Below are 20,819 nucleotides of genomic sequence, written 5' to 3'. Positions count from 1 at the left end.
GTTTATGTCCACTATGAGGACTAAAAAAAAAAAAATAATAAAAAAAAATATATAAAAATTAGTTAAAAAAAGTTTTATTAATTATTTAAAAAATAAAAAGTAAAAGTTTTTTTAAAAACCCTTTTGCCTTATTTATTATAAAAAAATCTAAATAAAAAAATCCCTGAAAACATATTTGGTATCGCTGCGTACATAAAAGTCCGATCTATTAAAGTAACGCATTATTTACCCAGCACAGTGAAGGGCATCGGAAAAGAAAAAATCCACAACATCAGAATTGCCCTTTTTTGGTCATCCCATCTTTAAGAAAAAATGCAACAAAATGTCATATCTACTCCAAAATGGCACCAATAGAATCTACAGGATGTCTACAAAAAAGGAGGAGTCCTCACATTACAAGGTTAATGAAACAAATTAAAAAGGTTCTGGCTGTCAGAAAACATTTTATCTTTTTCCAAGGATATTTTTTAAAGTAGTACAGCAAAAAAAATAAAAAATAAACTATGTAAATTTGGTATTGTACTAATCGTACTGACCCCCACTGAATAAAAAAAAACATACGTCATTTTTGCTACAGTATATACACACCTTAGAAACAAGGCACCCTAAAGATGGCGGAATTGCATTTTTTTTCTATTTTACCCTTAAATTTTTAAATAGTTTTTCAGTACATTAAATACAGTAGTACCACTGAAAAATACAACTCGTCCCGCAAAAAACAAGCCCTCATGCAATTAGATCAATAAATAAATAAAGAAGTTACGATTCTTTAAAAGTGGGGAAGAAAAAAATGAAAAACAAAAAAAGGGCCGCGTCATTAAGGGATTAAACGGGAGTTATAAGTGTTACAAATGATCTTCCCGATTTGAAATAACCCTGCATTATCAGAGTAAATATACGATTCTGAAGTCTGCTGCACCCGCACACATAACACAAAGCCCCCGTACGTACTTGCAGTCCTTTTCAGTCGGTTTGTAATAAAACGGAGGCACAAAAGCTTCATAGTCTTCCTTGGCTTTCTTATTCCCATGACGCTGCATGAACTGAAGGCGACAAAATTGGCAAAACAATATTACATGTAAGGGAGCGGTTCAGGTATAATGGAACAACTTGAAATATACAGGATGACATAAGGCATTTCATAAGGATATAGTAGAGCAGTCCATTACATTATAGAACAGTCTAGAATATAGAGAGATCCATTATATAACTGAACAGTGTGGAATGTACAGGATTATACACAGTATGACATTAAGATATACAGTAAGTGAGCGGTCCAATATTAATAAAGTGCTGCAGAATACATAGGAGGCGTACAGGGTATCACAACAGCGTATATGGGAATGGTACAGTATATAAAGGAGCAGACTGGAATATCTAGGACTCTATAGGTGTATGACATGAAGATATGAGAGAGGTCCAGTTTATAGCAAAGCAATGTGGAATATATTGAAGTGTATAAAGTATGAGTTGAGGGTATAGTGGAAGTCCAATATGTAATAAAGCAATATGGAATATACAGGACTGCAAAGGGTGTGACATGAGAGCACAGGGGAGAAGCTCAATCTATTATGGAACAGTATGGAATATATAGATCTGTACAGGGTGAGAGACAGTCCTTCAGGGGGTGGGGCGGCACAGACACTCTGGACTAGACAGTTGATAAACTTACTTCAGTTTATTTCAGAAGACAAACAGAAAAAGTCCATTTCAACGTAATAAACGAAAAGGTGCACCACGCAGGGTGCTCAGGTCCACACAGCAGGATGTTGCTCTCTCCTCAGCTTGTCAGACACTGATTCCCTGGAGCTGTAGTCTTTTATGCTCCAGTAACGGGGTCAGTGCCTGCAGCTGAGCTTCCTGAGAACTAGGGTGCCTATAAGGGTATGACATGAGAGTATAGAGAAATGGACCAGTACATAACAGAGCAATGTGAAATATATAGCGGTGTATAGGTTATTGATATGAGGGTATGTTGGAGCAATCCAGTATATAACTTGTGTGTGGAATATACAGGACTATATAGGGTATGAAATGAAGATATAAGGGAACTATCCAGTAGAAATCAGAGCAGTGTGGAATATCTAGGACTGTACAGGGAATGAGATAAAAGTATAGGGGAGTTGGCCAGTTGTAGTGGCCCAGAGTTAACAGAACCACTCCATAAGTGTTAAATGTGTTTGTCTCATGCTTTTGTATTGCCAGTGTCCTCAATGTGTATGCATTTGTGATGTGTATTGCACCTCTGCAGCACTGAATTGGATAGTGTCTGTGTTAGGTCTGAAAAATGTATCTTGTTGTGTGTCATGTGATCATGCTATGTATGTGTTTGCAAGGTGAGGTGCATGAGCAGACAGTCTTGGATCCTGGGAGAGAGTCTGCAAGTTAGTTGCAGTAGATGAGTCTTCTTGCAAGAGAGAGAGAGCCTTTTAGTGAGTAGGAGTAGGAGAAACTGTGCCTCGTCCTACAAGGATCCCCAAGATGGAAGAGGCTGAGCGATGGCCTAATATCTACCCAGGAAGCTGAACCTCCAGGCCACTTTCGTGCTAAAATGGAGAACAGAGAGAGAGAGAAAGAAAGTGAGAGGAACCACCAGGCAGCGCTTAGTGTGACTTCTAAACGTGAGTGTATACCAGTAGAAAGCTGTCACACCACCATTCTGATTACACCGCTGTCCTGCTGGCTGATGCAAAGTTTGTGAACTGTTCATCATTTATTCAAGTAAACGAGCTCTACCGACCAGAAACTTATCCCTGTGTGTGGACTATTTATTCTTAACGTCTGGATTCACAGCAGAGGACAGAACGGTGGCGTCACGAGTGAGTAAAGACTCTAAGGTAAACCGCGGATTAGGTTTCTCCTGTGAAACTTGCCCAGTAGCAACATGGTCGGATCCCATGCTACCCTTAGGGGAGGAGATGGTAGAACCCTGTGACAAGGCCTTATCTACCTGTCTCCTTGGCTGTGGGACTGCTCCTCAGACACTGCACAGTAAACAACAGAGCAGTATGGGATATATACAGTAGATCTGCATAGGGTGTGACATGAGGCTAAAGGGTATTAATCCAATATATATCATAGTGCTATTGAATATATAGGACTGTATTATTTATGACATAAGAGTATAGGTGAAATGTCCAGTATGCAACTGAATGCTGTGAAATATGTGGGACTATAGGGAGTATGACATGAAGATATAAGGAAGTTGTCCAGTATTTAACAAGAGGACTGTGAGATATATAGGAGTGTATACTGTATGACATGAGGGTATAGGAGACAAGCTTAGTATATTATAGAGCAGTGTGGAATATAGAGGACTCTATAAAAAATTTGAAATGACGGTAAATTGGAGACATCTAGGATATTATGTAGCTGCCTAATTCAGTACTTCCCACCTGTATCAGGTCATGCTCCATGTAGTCCAGTTGTGTAGATTTCACTTTGCCAATAGTTGAGATTCGGTGAACCCCAGAACACTCCAAGCAAACGAAAACCCCAATATTGCATGATGCCCAGACTGGCTCTGTGGAGAGATTAGAGGTTCTAGTGCCCAAAAGAGACTGGAAAGTTCCACATGTAAACTTTATACCATACAACTCATAAGACACAGCACTGTGGATAACATTGTTGTTGTGCAGAACTGGGTGTCCTGGATTTTAATTTAACCAAAAACATAATCTGCATGGGGTTTCTATGTATTCCCTGTGTTTGCATCAGTTTCCTGGAGAACAGTTGAAGTCCCAGAAGATTGGAGAAGAGCAAATGTTGTTGTTATCTTCAAAAAAGGAAAAAAGGTGGATCCAGGAAACTACAGGCCTGTGAGCCTGACTTCTATACTGGGAAGGATCTTTGAATAAATTATTAGACAGCATGTATGCAACTGCTTGAATGAGAATGGAGTACTTAACCAGAGCCAGCTGACATGGGTGTGTAACAAACAAGTCATGCCAGACTAATCTAATTTCCTTCTATGACAGAATCACTGACTGGGTTGATCAGGAAAATGTGGTGGATATAGTATATCTTGACTCTAGTAAAGCATTTGACAAAGTATCTCATACAATACTTATTGAAAAATGATGAAATATGGATTGACAAGGCAACTGTTTATGTGGATTCACAACTGGCTAAGTGATCGTACTCAAAGAGTGGTCATAAATAGCTGCACATACAAGTGGAAGAATGTCCTAGGTCCAGTGTTGTTCAACACTAGAGAAGAGAGAGGATTCAAAAAGATCTAGAGAAGCGTGAACAGTTGGCGGTGACTAACAGAATGGTTTAACAGGAAGAAATGCAAAGTTCTACATCTGGGCAAGAAAAATGAAAAAAGCACATACAGAATGGGAGGAATTGGGCTAAGCAGCACATGTGAAAAAGACATGTGAGAAGCATAGAGTCTAGATCACGTGAGGTAATTTTGCCCCACTACCCTTCCTTGGTCAGACCTGATCTGGAATACTGTGTTAACTTCTGGGCACCCCAATTCAAAAAAAAGACATAGACAAACTATAGCGAGTTCAGAGCAGAGTTACCAAGATGGTGAGCGGTCTGCAAATTATGTCCGATGAGGAACGGTTAAAGGATCTGGGAATGTTTAGCTTGCAAAAAAAGAAGGCTGAGGAGACTTAATAGCGGTCTACAGATATCTGAAGGGCTGTCACAGTGTAGAGGGATCAGCCCTATTCTCATCTGCACAAGGAAAGACTAGTAGCAATGGGATGAAACTGAAAGGGAGGAGACACAGATTAGATATTAGACAGAGAGGGTGATCAATGAGTGGTACAGGTTACCATGGGAGGTGGCGAGTCTTTAAACAAAGGCTGGACAAATATCTGCCTGGGATGATTCAGGCTGCCTGTCCACGGCCATGACGGAATATCGCTAGTGCTATTCCGCTGCAGGGGAGGAGGGGAGAGCACTGACAAGTCTCTGTGGTGAGCCTGTCTCATAGATAGGCTCACCGCAGAGAATCGCGGCAAATTGCAGCGGAGAATCGCTATGATTCTCTGCTCGTGGACATCAGGCTGCGCTTTCCATAGTTAGCCTATGGAAAGCGTTCACCGCGTTACCCGTATTATCACCGGAAATAACGCAGTGACATATTGCCCGTGGGCATGCAGCCTAAGTGATCCTGCACTGAGCAGGTGGTTGGACCCAATGACCCTGGAGGTCTCCTCCAACTCTACCATTCTATGATTCCGCAAGGTGCTCCAGTTTCCTCTCATGCTCCAAGGTTAATTTACTTCCTATCATATTGACCTTAGTACGTGTCTGGAAAGTGAATTCAGATTGTCAATCCGTACCGCATTGTGTCAGCAGTATATAAAAGAAATAAACGCACATAATCTACAGCATGTCATAAAAAACATAACATGATCCGACACCCCCACTCCTCTGTGGTCCCACCCTCCAGACTCTTCTGCGGTCCCTCCCCTCCAGACTCCTCTGCGGTCCCGCCCCTCCAGACTCCTCTGCGGTCCCGCCCCTCCAGACTCTTCTGCGGTCCCGCCCCTCCAGACTCTTCTGCGGTCCCGCCCCTCCAGACTCTTCTGCGGTCCCGCCCCTCCAGACTCTTCTGCGGTCCCGCCCCTCCAGACTCTTCTGCGGTCCCGCCCCTCCAGACTCCTCTGCGGTCCCGCCCCTCCAGACTCCTCTGCGGTCCCGCCCCTCCAGACTCCTCTGCGGTCCCGCCCCTCCAGACTCCTCTGCGGTCCCGCCCCTCCAGACTCCTCTGCGGTCCCGCCCCCCCAGACTCCTCTGCGGTCCCGCCCCCCCAGACTCCTCTGCGGTCCCGCCCCCCCAGACTCCTCTGCGGTCCCGCCCCCCCAGACTCCTCTGCGGTCCCGCCCCCCCAGACTCCTCTGCGGTCCCGCCCCCCCAGACTCCTCTGCGGTCCCGCCCCTCCAGACTTCTCTGCGGTCCCGCCCCTCCAGACTTCTCTGCGGTCCCGCCCCTCCAGACTCCTCTGCGGTCCAGCCCCCCCAGACTCCTCTGCGGTCCCGCCCCCCCAGACTCCTCTGCGGTCCCGCCCCCCCAGACTCCTCTGCGGTCCCGCCCCCCCAGACTCCTCTGCGGTCCCGCCCCTCCAGACTCCTCTGCGGTCCCGCCCCTCCAGACTCCTCTGCGGTCCCGCCCCTCCAGACTCCTCTGCGGTCCCGCCCCCCCAGACTCCTCTGCGGTCCCGCCCCCCAGACTCCTCTGCGGTCCCGCTCCCCCCAGACTCCTCTGCGGTCCCGCCCCCCCCCCCAGACTCCTCTGCGGTCCCGCCCCCCCCCCCAGACTCCTCTGCGGTCCCGCCCCCCCAGACTCCTCTGCGGTCCCGCTCCCCCAGACTCCTCTGCGGTCCCGCCCCCCCCCCCCAGACTCCTCTGCGGTCCCGCCCCCCCAGACTCCTCTGCGGTCCCGCCCCCCCAGACTCCTCTGCGGTCCCGCCCCCCCAGACTCCTCTGCGGTCCCGCCCCCCCAGACTCCTCTGCGGTCCCGCCCCCCCAGACTCCTCTGCGGTCCCGCCCCCCCAGACTCCTCTGCGGTCCCGCCCCCCCAGACTCCTCTGCGGTCCCGCCCCCCCAGACTCTTCCGTGGTCCCGCCCCCCCAGACTCTTCCGTGGTCCCGCCCCCCCAGACTCCTCCGCGGTCCCGCCCCCCCAGACTCCTCCACGGTCCCGCCCCCCCAGACTCCTCCGCGGTCCCGCCCCCCCAGACTCCTTCGTCTCCAGGTTTCATTGGAACAGACATGAAGATCTGTGGGATCAGCTGTGATGTGTTTGGGCAGCTAGAGGGATATAATTCTATATATAAAGGTTAGGTGCCACTTAGTGAAGGAAGATCTTTCCATTCACAGGAAACGGCCCCTCACCCCACTGCATTGTGCAATCAGCAGGGCGGGATGCCAGCGGTCTCTTCTCTGCCGTCAGCAGATATTTTCATCCCTTTTCTACAGATTTCACAACTGACAGAAAGGGAACAGGAAGCACTGAGTACAGGACTGGAGATAAGCATCTCCGGCACCCCGCACATCACATGACCGGGATGCTCCCCCGTTACAGTATGACTGTATGTTATATTAAGGCCATTTTACACAGAGCAATTATCGTTAAAAAGAAATCGTTCAAACGAGCAAAATTGAACGATAATCGTTCAGCGTAAACGTAGCCAGCGATCGAACGACGAACGATAAACCGTTCATTTTTTGTTTGTCGTTCACATTATGCAGAGAAAAATCTGCATTCCCTTATCCTTCGGTTTAACCCTTTAGGGACCAAGCTTTTTTTCGTGTTTTTTTTTCTCCCCCATCTTAAAAAAATTGTAACTCCTTTATTTGTTCATCGATGTAGCTGCATGAGGGCTTGATTTTTGCAGGACAAGTTGTAGTTTTCAATAATACAATTTAATGTATCATATAATGTACAGAAAAACTTTTAAAAAATTCTAAGTGGAGTAAAATAAAAATAAAAAACCCTGAAATTCCGCCATCCTTAAGTGCGTCTTGTTTCTACAGCGCACAAACTCCAAAAAAAATGACATGATAACTTTATTCTATGGGTCACTGCGATTACTACGATACCCAACATATGGTTTTTTTTTTGTTGCTGTACTACATTTATTTTTTTTCAAAGACATTACATTTTTTAAAATTATTTTCTGCCGCCATATTCTGTGCGCAATAACTTTATTTTTCCATCCACATAGTTGCGGGATGACCTGTAGTTTGCGTTGGTACCATTTTGGAATACATACCACTTTTTGATTGCTTTTTATAGCATTTTTTTCTTGTGACCAAAAAAGCGTATTTCTGCCGTTCTTTCTTTTTTTTTTTTTTTTTCGGACGACGTTCACTGTGCGGGGTAAATAATGTGTTACTTTGCTAGATTGGACATTTACAGATGCAGCGATACCAAATATGAATTTTTGATGTATTTTTGGTTTATGATTTAGATTCTTTTATTATAATTATGAGAAAAGTTTTTTTTTACTTTTATTCCTTTTTTTTTTAAATAATTAGTAAAACTTTATTGTTCTTGTTTCTACTTTTTTTTTTAGTCCCCACAGCCCCCATGAGCCGCGCGGATTATCAGGGTTGTTGCCGCCGAGTAACGGCTGTAAGAAACACTGCGCAATTTCTCTTCATACATAAGCCGTCAATATAGGACGCCAAAAGGCGTATCGGCGGTTACAAAGGGGTTAAATATCGATTATTCCGTCGTCCTCCGTCACTTATACAGCGAATGTAAACAACTGAACAGTTTTTTCGTGTGAACGCGCCAACGATGTATCTGCCGTACAAACAGGCGGCACGAGCGACTTGGACACAGTTTGCCCATTTAAAAGATAAATGATTTGGGGTAAACGTATCCTCAGGCCGCTCTCACGTGACCATACGCTCATGCGCACCGTTTTTGCACGCGTAATACACTCCCATAGACTTTAATTGTGCCTTTCACACTGCGTCCGAGGAATATGCGCGCCAAATAAAAAATTGCAGCATGTTCTATCTTGGCACGTATTACACGGGCGTACACACCAAGAAAGGGTATGGGGATTGTATACACACAGCACGTCGCTTGCACGCAGCTAACTGCGCCAGTGTCATACGCATAGTATAGAACGCTTTTGCAAAACTTGGAAATATGAAGTAACCCATTAAAATCAGTCATGCAAAACAATACAACATGCTCTATTTTTTCTGTTCATTTGCGCACCAGAGGTCATAGTAGTCAATAAGGGGGGGGCGCAAATGTGAGTGCAATGTGCAAGGAGATGCGTGAAACACTGTGTAATTCCACTGATAATAGAACACATCTATAGCTCTTACGACTAATTAGCCATTTCAATCGGTGCATCTTTGCTTGCCGTGTGCAAATGAACATGCATTGCATGTGCAAAAAGTAAGGTAAAATACGCCAAAGCGCATGGGAAAAAAAGCATTGTTCGTTTTGCAAAAACGCTACCCTCATTCGCATGCAAATATGCATACGCTCATGTGAGGGGGGGCCTTAAGGCCCATTTACATGGAGCGATGAACGCTCAAATGACAGTTAAGGGCGTCTTCAGACGACCATATATCGGGCCGGGTGCCAATATACGTCGTCCCTCTCTGCAGGGGCAGGAGGCTGGAAGAGCCAGGAGCAGTGCACTGAGCTCCCGTCCCCTCGCCACTATTTGCAATGGGAGGGGGTGGAGCTAAGTTCCGGAACTTAGCTCCGTCACGCCCTCTCCTATTGCAAATAGTGACGATGGGCGGAGAGGGGGCGGGAGCTCAGTGCACTGCCCCCTGCAGAGAGGGACGCCGTATATCGATATACGGTCGTCTGAAGGCGCCCTGAGTGACAGCTTTGAGGGAGCATTTTGCATAAACTATTGAGTAGCTACTCAGCTACTTAATAGCTTATTAGCATGTAAATGAAACCTTAGCTGAATGCAGTGAATAGCCCCAGGGGCTAGACACAACGATTATCGCTCAAAAAAAAACCAACGCCTTTTAGCGATTTTTGGTGATCATCACTCCATGTAAATGTTTACTCCCTGTTATCAGCTATCACAGGCTATTGAGAGACTCACTGGAGTACAAGGAAATACTGTAAAATCTATTGTTTTCTGTTATCAGCCATTACAGGCCTGGAACAGACTGACTGTAGGACTTATGAATACAGTCTACTGCTCCCTGTTATCAGCCATTTCATGCTAGGGGAAATCTTGACTGTAGGACAGGTGAATACAATCCATTGTTCCTTGTTGTCAGCCACCCCTAGACGTAGGCGCATTCTGCAGTCGTGAGTCATCTAGGTCTGCAGTCCCGGCTGGAGCCAGTGATGACTGTCCTTCATGGGTTTCCCTGAGTTGCAGCATATTAGATAAAACTGAAGTCACATCTTGCAGTAGTGTAGCGGTATTGGTGGGGAGTTTTGAGAATGGTAGTTAAATGCAGAGCTTTGCTGTGATTTTTGGGGATAAGCACTGGAGCGAGTTTAACACTTTGGTGGGCTCCCTGCAGAGGTCTTTTGAGTGGGTCGTCCCTCCCGAAAGTTTTCAATGCCTCAAACCAAAGCAAAGTCTGAGGCTCTTTTACACGCAAAAATTGTTCAAAGCATAATTCAAACGAGCGAAAATGAACGCTAATCGTTCAGTCTAAAAGCAGCCAATGATCAGACGGCGAGTGATAAATTGTTCGCTTTTTGGTCATTGTTTTTTGCTTGCAGCATAAAAATCATCATTGGCTGGTTCACTAAGGCCCAATGTTCACGGGCAGATGTGAATTGCGGAATCCGCACGGAGCACATGTGCAGTAGAGTCATGTTAAAGCATACAGATTTGATTTGCGGACCTTTGGGTGCGGAAATCAAATCGCAGCATGCTCCATTTCAGTGCGGTTTCCGCATGGACGGCTTCCATTGAAGTCAGTGGAAGCCAACCGATCCACGTCCCATCCGCAATGTTAGTGGATTCCATGGTATAGTAGGAGTTTGCAAAAAAAACAAACTCTACTGTGCATGAGCGCCGGCCGGCACTTCCGCACACATCCGCAGTACAGAAAAAAGAAGAACCAAACGGGTAAGCAGGGTCCTCGGTTGTGGGCATGGATATCCACTGCAGACTTTTGCATGCGAAATATGACCTACTGGTGGACATGAACCCTAACTGTTCAGGTTAATCGGCGCTCATTCAGTCATCCTCCGCCACTTATACATCGAATGTGAACGACTGAACGATTCTCGTTTGAACGAGCCGACGCTATATCAGTCCGTATAAACGAGCCAACTCAGATATCGGTCGCTCATTTAAACGAGAAAACGGCAGGTCTAAATGGTGTGTAAGTACCTTTTTACATGGCCCGATCATGTTCAGATTTTCGCCGGATAGAAGGAATCTGAGCGATAGCGTTCAGTGTAAACGCCGGCAGTGACTGAATGACAAATGATAATTTGTTAGTCGTTCAGTTTCTGCAGCCATAAAAGTCAAATGACGATCGGCTATCTATGAACGACTGCCTGTTTACTATGAATGGAGGAGGGCGGGCCACAGATGATTTTGGCGTGCTCTGCCTCCATTCACTGAGCGATTCTTGCTCCTGCTAGAAAACATAGATTATGGCTGGGACGACTATCAGTCGGCTCCTATAAAGGGACCTTTACGCTTACCTAACTTCACACACTATAGCGCTCACCTGTTGCTAAACTCTCCTGGGGTTACCTGACACTGAGGCTCCATTCCTCCAGATGCAGCTGCTCGCCTTTTACTCTGTCTTCCTTTAGTGCAACCTGCTCCATTGCAAGCAATCTCTTGACCACAACGATCCAAACCGGCTTCATTGTTAATCTTACCCAGACCGCTATGAAGACGTCTTCCAGCACAGTTTGCTCATTCAGCCACTACCCATAATGCTGCTCTCAGTGCCCCCTACAGAGTAAAGCCGCCTTCACACCAAGCCTAATCACAGAAGGAATTCTGCAACGGCACACTTGCAGCAATTACACAGTGGCCAAAGCCACACCCAAATGATACTTATTTGGCCTAATTGTTCATCTGACCCAGACCGCTATGAAGACTTCTCCCAGCACAGTTTGCTCATTCAGCCACTACCCCTAATACTGCTCTCAGTGCCCCCTACAGAGTAAAGCCACCTTCACATCAAGCATAATCACAGAAGGCATTCCGTGATGGCACACCTGCAGCAATTACGCAGTGGCCAAAGCCAGATCGCTATGAAGACTTCTCCCAGCAAATGATACGTATTTGGACGTGGATTAAATTGTGGAAGTGCTGTGTGTTTTAACCCTTGTATGTCAAGGGTTGAAATCTGTAGGATAAATAGACATCCTTTAGATGATATAGAATCCATAGCGGTTTTCAAAAATGCTACAGATTCATTGCAAAAAAATTCCACACCATGTGAAGCGGAATTGTGAAATCTCCACATCGCTTGTACTGTAAATGCTGAGGAATTTCCGCAGCGATGACTTCAGTGGAAATCCCACAGCATTTCTGCTATGTGTGATGACGGTCCAATGGTCTAGTGCCCTCACCAGGTAATCACTCCTCTCCTCCACTGAGACCACCACAAAATAAAGCCCCCTTCTAGTCCCCCAGTAATGTAATAGGAGATGAGAAGGAAGAAGTCAGCAGCTCGTCATACATGTCTTACTGCAGGGAAAGAGGGTAAATGTCTGGAGAAGCAGCCACGTTACGAGACAGGAAATTGCACCATTTCTTTTAACAGATGCCAGTATATATAGCACATACTCAGTTTAGAACACATAGGGACTAGAGATGAGCGAGCACACTCGGTTAAGGCAGTTACTCGAACAAGCATCGCTCTTCTCGAGTAACTACCCCCCCCCCCCCAAAACCCCCCCAGAATCTGCTCGGACCAGTAAGCAGTTATTCGAGAAGAGCAATGCTCGCTCATCTCTAGTAGGGACCTTTCACACGAGACAGAATTAGGACGCCGGAGATTTCTGTGCCACCACGTTATTCCTATGGGGCTTGAATTCTGCACGTGTTAAAATCCGCACATCTATACTTGAGAACCGCAAGATTAAAATCTGCAGCATAAAAGTTTTCTGCTGAGGAATAAAGAACGTCTTGTGAAATTGTTGTTGCGGATTTCTAACATACAGGAGATGTAAATCCACAATTAAAGTCTGCGGAATAAAATGCAAGAAATCCCTCAAAAAGCATTCTGCGGTTAAAAATTCGCACAAGTTGATAAAATCTGCAACTGCGCTGCGTCCTGTGGACAATTCCGTTCCGTGAGAAAGGTCCCATAGGCTTAGATTTACTAGGCCATGCTCTACATACACTTGTCCTAAAGTGCCCTGGAATAAGATGCACAGAATGTATTAAGATGCACACATATTCTGCGAGTCCAAGTGCCTGAAAGTGAAATCTGCTGGGTATATTTGCCCTATAATTTACACCCGATTCTAACAGTAAACCTGTCAGGCAGCTGAACGCCGCCCCACCCACAGTCTTGATAAGCGCTGAGTGTGATGTAAAATTGAAAAAGGTTGCACATTTCTGTGCAAAAAAACCTACAAAACGACGTGTACCAAAACTTGCCGCTATTTTACGCCAGAAAAGTGGTGCATGTGCTTTGATAAATCCACCCATATAACCCCCTGCAATAATGTCCAGGACATGACTCTCTAACCTACAACATCCGGGACCCAGAACATAACCATTAGAGATGAGCGAACGTACTCGGAAAAGCACTACTCGCTCGAGTAATGTGCTTTATCCGAGTATCGCTGTGCTCGTCCCTGAAGATTCGGGTGCCGCTGAGGCTGACAGGTGAGTCGCAGCGGGGAGCAGGGGAGAGCGGGCGGGAGAGAGGGAGAGAAAGATCTCCCCTCCGTTCCTCCCCGCTCTCCCCTGCAGCTCCCCGCTCCGTGCCGGCACCCGAATCTTCAGGGACGAGCACAGCGATACTTGGATAAAGCAAATTACTCGAGCGAGTAGTGCTTTTCCGAGTACGCTCGCTCATCTCTAATAACCATCTTATCTAGAACACACAATGTCTAAGGGCTTCTACCCACAGGTTTTTTGTTTAACATTGCAATATCGCCGCTTTTTTTTTTTTTTTACGCAATTGTCAATGCGACTTTCTAATGTTAGAAACGCATCGCAGAAAATCACAAAGTAAAAACTTGCAATGCGTTTTTAACATTAGAAAGTTAGCAATAGAAACACAAGTAGGTAGGAGCCCTAAGGCAGAATTATCCTAATGATCTAGTACTAGAGATGAGCGAACCTACTCGTTTCGAGCAATTACTCGATCGAGCACCGCAATTTTCGAGTACTTCAGTACTCGGGTGAAAAGATCCGGCGGGCAGGGGGAGGCGTGGCGGCGCGGGGGGTAGCAGCGGGGAACTGGGGGGGATCCCTCTCCCTCTCCCCCCCCCCCCCCCACTCACCCATGGTGCCCCCCCGAATCTTTTTGCCCGAGTACGGAAGTAATCGAAAATCGCGGTACTCGGGCGAAAAAGGGGCGTGGCCGAGTAGGCTCGCTCATCTCTATCTAGTACTTGTAATAGTCTGGACATGACCAGCTAATCTAGAACATCCATGACATACACTCATTGTCAAAAAACAATCCCTCCTCTAGAAGGAGTTGTAATCAAATAAAACGTTCTCTGTGCGATTGTAAAGTTGACATAAGTAAGGGATTACATATCAGAGCAAAAGGACAATTTATTGTGGAGACCTGACCCTTCGTAGGAAGGCTTTAGTACCCTGTTGTACCACCTCTAGCTTGGATACAAGATGTGATACAGGCGGGCATGGAGGCTGTAGTACCCTGTTGTACCACCTGTAGCTTGGATACAAGATGTGATACGGGTGAGCATAGAGGCGTTAGTACCGTGTTGTACCACCTCCAGCTTGGATACAAGATGTGATACAGGCGGGCATGGAGGCTCTAGTACCCTGCTGTCAAACCTCCAGCTTGGATACAAGATGTGATACAGGTGGGCATGGAGGCTCTAGTACCCTGTTGTACCACCTCTAGCTTGGATACAAAATGTGACACAGGTGGACATGGAGGCTCTAGTACCCTGTTGTACCACCTCCAGCTTGGATACAAGATGTGATATAGGTGGGTATGGAGGCTCTAGTACCCTGTTGTACCGCTTCTAGCTTGGATACAAGATGTGATACGGGTGGGCATAGAGGCGCTAGTACCCTGTTGTACCGCCTCTAGCTTGGATACAAGATGTCATACAGGTGGGCATGGAGGCTCTAGTACCCTGTTGTACCACCTCTAGCACCCTGTTGTACCACCTCTAGCTTGCTTACAAGATGTGACACGGGCGGGCATGGAGGCGCTAGTACCCTGTTGGGCTGCCTCTAGCTTGAATATGGCTAGAATATGTGATATGGGCGGGTATGGAAGCATACAGGTTCTGTATGGTATCCTGCTGCATATTGCTCCACATTTGCTGTAACGGAGCCTCTAGATCGTGCAAACTTGTAGGCTGTCAAACTTGGCATCCCAGATGGTCCCCTTCGTGTTCTATTGCTGATAAATCTGGTGGCTGGGCAGCCACGGAAGTGTGACAATGTTGTCGGGGCTTTCTGTGACCCCCTTGCCATGTGTGTCGCCAAGCATTATCCTGCTGGAAGCTTTTCATGAGAGGAACACATCGTTCACAACACCACTGCAAACTGAGGCGACACTGGGCAGGTGTCAAAGGTCGTACATGTAGTGGGCACCGTGAGACCAAATGTCCTTCAGCCAAGAGCCTCGAAATGGCTCCGACAGATACAGGGCTGTAATGATGGTGCCACCTATTTCTGGATGGTGGACAACGATACAGTTGGAGCTGCTCATGCGATCAGGTGACTCTTGCTACTGATGGTCTGTCAAGGGCATCCTGAGCCAGGTCGCCTTGTGTGTGTGCTCTCAGGCATCTGCTGGTCCCAACACTTCCTAAGTCTGGTCAGCGTGGCCCAGTGCGCGAGCAATTTTTTGATACGACCATCCAGCTGCTTGCATTCCCAATAATGTGCCCCCTCTGGTAAAGGGGTGAAATCTCTTCTCTGCGTCGTAGAGGCTTCTAGTGGCCAACAAGCTCTACACAAGCGGAACTAGAGGTCACTACACACAAGGGGCCTCCAAGAGCCTTTTATAGGCCAAGGGTGGAGGCGCTTTTAAGGCCTCCGGTGACAAGGCCGTTCATCTAATCACCACAACTCTAATCATTTACAGATCTGCCTGAGCTGGAACTGCATGCCAAGTTTTGCAGCAAAACGACAACTTCTTCTAGGGGTGCAATTGTTTTTGACAAAGAGTGTAATTCTGTAATAGAACATATAATCTACATCTAACACGATGTCTAAACCTTCTAATTCAAAACAAAGTCCAAGGCAAAATCAGTTATTTATCCAGTACATATAGTATTCATGGCAAGACCCTCTAATTTAGAATACTTGTGACATAATCCTCTAAAATCCAATCTACAACCAATACAATGTCCTCCTAATCTTCTAAACTAAAATGTACAATAACCAAGACAAAAGCTCTTGAATACAGAACATGTAATATACATTAAAATGGTTTGGTACTGTGTTAGCCAGTACAGCAAAGTGTGATTGTTCTCAGTAAGAGAAACCAAGTAATCTTGTAGAAATGAGACCTTTCAATGGCTAACAAAAGTGCATGATGTCATAGCAAAGTTTCGGATCTTCTACGGACCCTTCATCAGGCTTCATTAGCCTGATGAATGGTCCATAGATGATCCGAAAGCTACCTATAACCTCATCACACTATGTAATATACATGACATCTCCATCTAATGAAGTGTTGAAAAGTACCCATGCATTTTAGATAGCTGTTAGCCTTAAGCCTGGTTTAGACACAATGATTATCACTCAAAAGACATCTTTTAAGTGACTTTTGAGCAATAATCGTTGTGTGCATTTACAGGGCAGGGTGATCGCTCAAACGTTGAGTGATCACCTTGCGCTCTGAGCGGGGTATGCAAAAGACAAGTAGGGCCGCTTGTCTTCTGCATCCAGCTGTTCTCTGCTCGGAGTGCTCAGCTGGTATAAAGCTGAGCGCTCCGAGTGGGGTATGCAGAACACAGCTGGAGTGCTGTGTTCTTCATACCCCAGCTGTGTTCACAGAGCGGGATACAGCTGAAACGATAGTATCATCTGCATCCCGCTGTGAACTCCTGATAAAGCTGATCGTTCTCTTTCATCACGCTGAAAGAGAACGATCAGCAACTGCTTAACTGCATGATGTCAGTGCACGATGTGTTTTGAAGGTAGAGGGGGAGAAAGCCTCTGCCAGCAGCTTATTCTACAAGAACAGAAGGATCGACAGTTGAAATATAACCCATTCTTAGCTCCACCACCTACTATTGGAAAGAGTTAAGAGTACATATAAGATGATCAGCTTGTCCCGTCAAAATTGGGAGTTTCAGGAGATCAACATCAAATCTGTATGGCCATCCGTAGTAAAAACCCGCACAATGTATAAGTCATAACCCTCTAATCCAGAACCAGCACACACAATGGTCAGGATCCATGTCTCCCAACCATCCTGGATTTGGCAGGACAGCCCTGGATTTGGGGGGGGGGGGGGCTGTCCTGCTGGTTCAGGCAACAGGAGGCATATCCTGTCCCCTACTCCCCTACCTTAGTCAACTAGCAAAAGTCAATTTTCTATCTTCATCCCTCATGCAGGGACTGTGGCCGACCAACGCAACTCTGTAAAGACCCTCTGGCTCCAGACACCTCGGGAGGAATTTATCATGTGCATTTTTTTAAGTCACCGTGGCCGGAGATCACAATTTTCCTAATTGACTGATGTAGGGGAGCAGGAAGCACTATTAAGTGGGGCCATAGAAGCAGCACTATAATACAGTGGGGCCATAGAGGAGGACACTATAATTAAGTGTGACCACAGAGGGGGCATTATAACGTAGTGGAAGCACAGAGGGGCCACTATAAAATAGTGGGGCTACTATCGTTAAGTGGGCGACAGAAGGCACACTATAATATAGTGGGACCAAAGAGGGGAATACTTAAATAATTAAAGGGGCATTGACTTTTCAAACAACTTCTGTTAATCTAGTAGCTTGTGTTAGTCTCATCATTTCTGTAATATAATTGCTTTAAAAAGGTTATTGCTTTACCCCTGTAAATCATGTTTGAAGTGGCTGTCATTAGGGGTCTCGCTTACAGCTTTTCTGCAATTCACTCTCTGTTGTTAGGTACAAGGACACAGGGACGTTTCCATAGCTCTCCTGCACTTACAGGCTGCAAGCTGACAGATCTGCAGACACTGTGATAATGATCTCCACTACTGTCACAGTGTGTGGATGTGTGTTGGTGTGTGTGCATACACTACATACACACATCATAGTGGGTTTACTAATCATTTGACCAAAATGTCTCTGAATGCCTAAATCATACTGGAAAGGCAGAGGGGTAGGCAGGGGCATAACTAAAGGCTCAGGGGCCCTGATGCAAAACGTGAGCTGGGGCCCCCCCTGTATCTGTACCGGTACCCATAACCATGCTGCACAGAGACATAACTTGAAGCTTCTGGTCCCCAATGCAAAACCTGTTACAGGGCCCCCAACTATAATGTTTTATTCATAGTACTCGGCTCCCTATATGGAGAAGAGGCCTTATGGGCCCCCTAAGGCTCCCCGGCCCGGGTGCAACCGCATCCCCTGCACCCTCTATAGTTACGCCCCTGAGGGTAGGCATTTAGATACTGCCTCCCTGCTGATTGAACCACAGATCGTGCAATGCAGCATGGGAAGTCAGGGCAAGGAAGTACAGGACAGTGAACTAATGAAAAATGCTAGGCATGTTACACACACCCTCAATGAAAGTGGATTGAAAACAACTGTGCAGCAGAAAAAAGGGGAAGACAACCTGAAAATCCCAACTTACAGACATAAAAACAGTATGCAAACAGCAGCAAATTAGGGTAAGGAGGGCCTGGTATATTTTGGAAAACTTGTTAAAAAGTTACACACGCTTTAAGTGGGGCACAGAAGGTGCACACTAAAATAGTGAGGCCAACGTGGTTGCATTATAACGAAGTAGGGCCACAGAGGGGTTGCCATAATTAAGTGGGGCCCCAGAGGGGGACACTATTACTTTGTGGGGCCCCAGAGGGGGCACTATTACTTTGTGGCGCCACAAAGGGAGTACTATTACTTTGTGGCGCCACATAGGGGGCACTATTACTTTGTGGCGCCACAGAGGGAGCACTATTACTTTGTGGCACCACAGAGGGAGCACTATTACTTTGTGGCACCACAGAGGGAGCACTATTACTTTGTGGCGCCACAGAGGGAGCACTATTACTTTGTGGCGCCACAGAGGGAGCACTATTACTATGGGAGCATTATTGAGAGATTCTTTGTGGGTAGTAGCATGATGCGGAGAGTGCGCAGAGATGAGTCATATATGAGAGCAGTCTTCATGGCAATCTAGGCCTTAATAGAGAAGAAAAACGGACGCCGTCAAGACATGAACTGTGATCACTGGAGGCAGCTGCACTGTAATTACTAACACTATGTAGAGCTGAAACCTATTATTTAGAAGCATACTTTACTATGAGAGGCTCACTGAGGGACGCTATGAGTATGAGGGGACACAAGGGGCGTAACTTGACAAACAAAATTGCCCTCTTTTCATTTTTCAAAAGTTGGCCTGGACCCCATATAGCCCTGAACAGCTGATGACATTCCTGTGGCCACTGGGAATAAGCAAATTCAACATGACATGTATTGGGTCCATGGCTCCAGGTCATGTCACGTGCTCTGCACTCATGTCACCGCACACAGACCCGTCTACATATATCTTTATCTTAAGTTTTTTTGCTGGAATGATTGGAAGAAATGTTAAAGTAAAGCGTAAAATAAAGCGATTTCCTGAAGACTTTGCCAGTCGCAGACTAACCAACCCCTTTATGTGAAAATAGGACCCAGCTTGCTGATTTGTTTCCTTTTTTGTTGCCAATTAAAGTGCCATAGATGCCAGGCTGCTTAGTGCCATGTTGAAGAACTCACAGATCTGCATTACTGCGTTGCTCTGGAAACTTTTTACTGCATTGTGTTATCAGCCATGAAAGCAGCAGCAGCAGTCGTATATGAGCAGCAGATGGGGATGTGTGTGTATATAGGCAGTGAGCTGGACGGGATCTACATATTAACTTATGGGGGGGGGGGAGGGGGGGGGCGACAGCAGGTCGCTTGACACGGACAACTACTCCAATAATCCCTGCCAGCATGAGACGTAATGAAAACAGTGCTAAATTTGGCAGAATAATACGAAATGCCAGAAGTGGAATTAAATGAAGAGCTGATCGAGGGCTGAAAAAGTTGTGGAGCAGCGCCAGATGAATTGCCTAACTGTCTACTTGTTCCTCTATAGAGCTCTCACAGTCGGAGTTGCAGCAGATGGTGCTATAATCTGAGGACATTATATTACATGTTGTGCATGGGGAGCTCTTCTTACCTGACTGGCCACAATCCGCACATAGAGAGTTCTCTGGGAGCTGCAGCAGTTCTAGCAATGACATCCTGAGTCACCGAGGGGTTAATGGTGGGCCATGACTTGAAGCCCCATGCAGAGCCGTGTGTGACAGCCAGTAAGAGTAAAGCCGCTCCCTGCAGCAGGCTCCACGCCTCCTCCGTCCCACAGCTTCCCTTTTTGTAGGCCAGACTCCTATAATTCACAATCCAAACACAAAACAGCAAGAGAGCAGGGATTTGTGTCGCACCTGTACCCGTGACTCACCAGCAGAGGAATGGGGAAAGCCCTTTAACCCTTTAGGACGTGGTTCTTTTTTTCCCCATTTTCATTTTTTCCTCCACCTTTAAAAAAGTCGTAACTCTTTTATTTATCCAGCAACGTCGCTGTATAAGGGCTTGGTTTTTCTGGGACGAGTTGTATTTTTTAATAGTACTATTTAATGTACTGAAAAACTTTTAAGTGGAGTGAAATGGAAAAAAAGCAGAATTCCACCATCTTTGGGTGCGTCTTGTTTCTACGGTGTACAAAAATGACCGGATTCTATTGGTCAGTATAAAAAATTTATATAGTTTTTTTTTTTCATATATAACTCTTTTTTTTTCAAAGATATTTAATTCAATTTTTTAAAATTAGTTTCTGCCGCCATATCTTAAAGAAACATCCAAACTATATTGAACCTGTCTATGTGATAATATACCATTCTTGGGCAATTTTCTTTAGCTTTATGTACACAACTATTGGACTAGAATTCATGTTTCGGAATTGCACCATCTGAATACCTGACCAGCTCAATAACCCAGTATTGCTTTGAGAAACACTTT

At 45.9% G+C, this 20,819-nt stretch overlaps 1 protein-coding gene across 4 annotated transcripts in view; it reads right to left on the bottom strand.

The window, feature by feature from the left end:
- The window catches only part of ADAP2 (ArfGAP with dual PH domains 2), a 46,432-nt gene extending 26,262 nt beyond the window's left edge, over positions 1–20,170 (bottom strand). For 2 of the 4 annotated variants that reach the window (XR_010787466.1, XM_066586056.1), the window contains exons 1-3: positions 19,981–20,167; positions 3,396–3,523; positions 952–1,043 (exon numbers count right to left, since the gene is read on the bottom strand). Coding sequence is in view for 3 of the 4 variants with exons in the window: in XM_066586056.1 (XP_066442153.1) it covers positions 952–1,043; positions 3,396–3,523; positions 19,981–20,044 (284 nt within the window). In the remaining variant the exon portion in view is untranslated. Of the gene's footprint in view, positions 1–951; positions 1,044–3,395; positions 3,524–11,161; positions 11,208–19,980 lie in introns of those variants that run through there. The other 2 variants (XM_066586057.1, XM_066586058.1) reach the window with 2 other exon arrangements.
- Positions 20,171–20,819: the final 649 nt, after the last annotated feature.

Source organism: Eleutherodactylus coqui, chromosome 13 (assembly GCF_035609145.1).
Source record: "Eleutherodactylus coqui strain aEleCoq1 chromosome 13, aEleCoq1.hap1, whole genome shotgun sequence".
NCBI lineage: Eukaryota > Metazoa > Chordata > Amphibia > Anura > Eleutherodactylidae > Eleutherodactylus > Eleutherodactylus coqui.
This window is presented reverse-complemented; position numbering and strand designations above follow the sequence as displayed.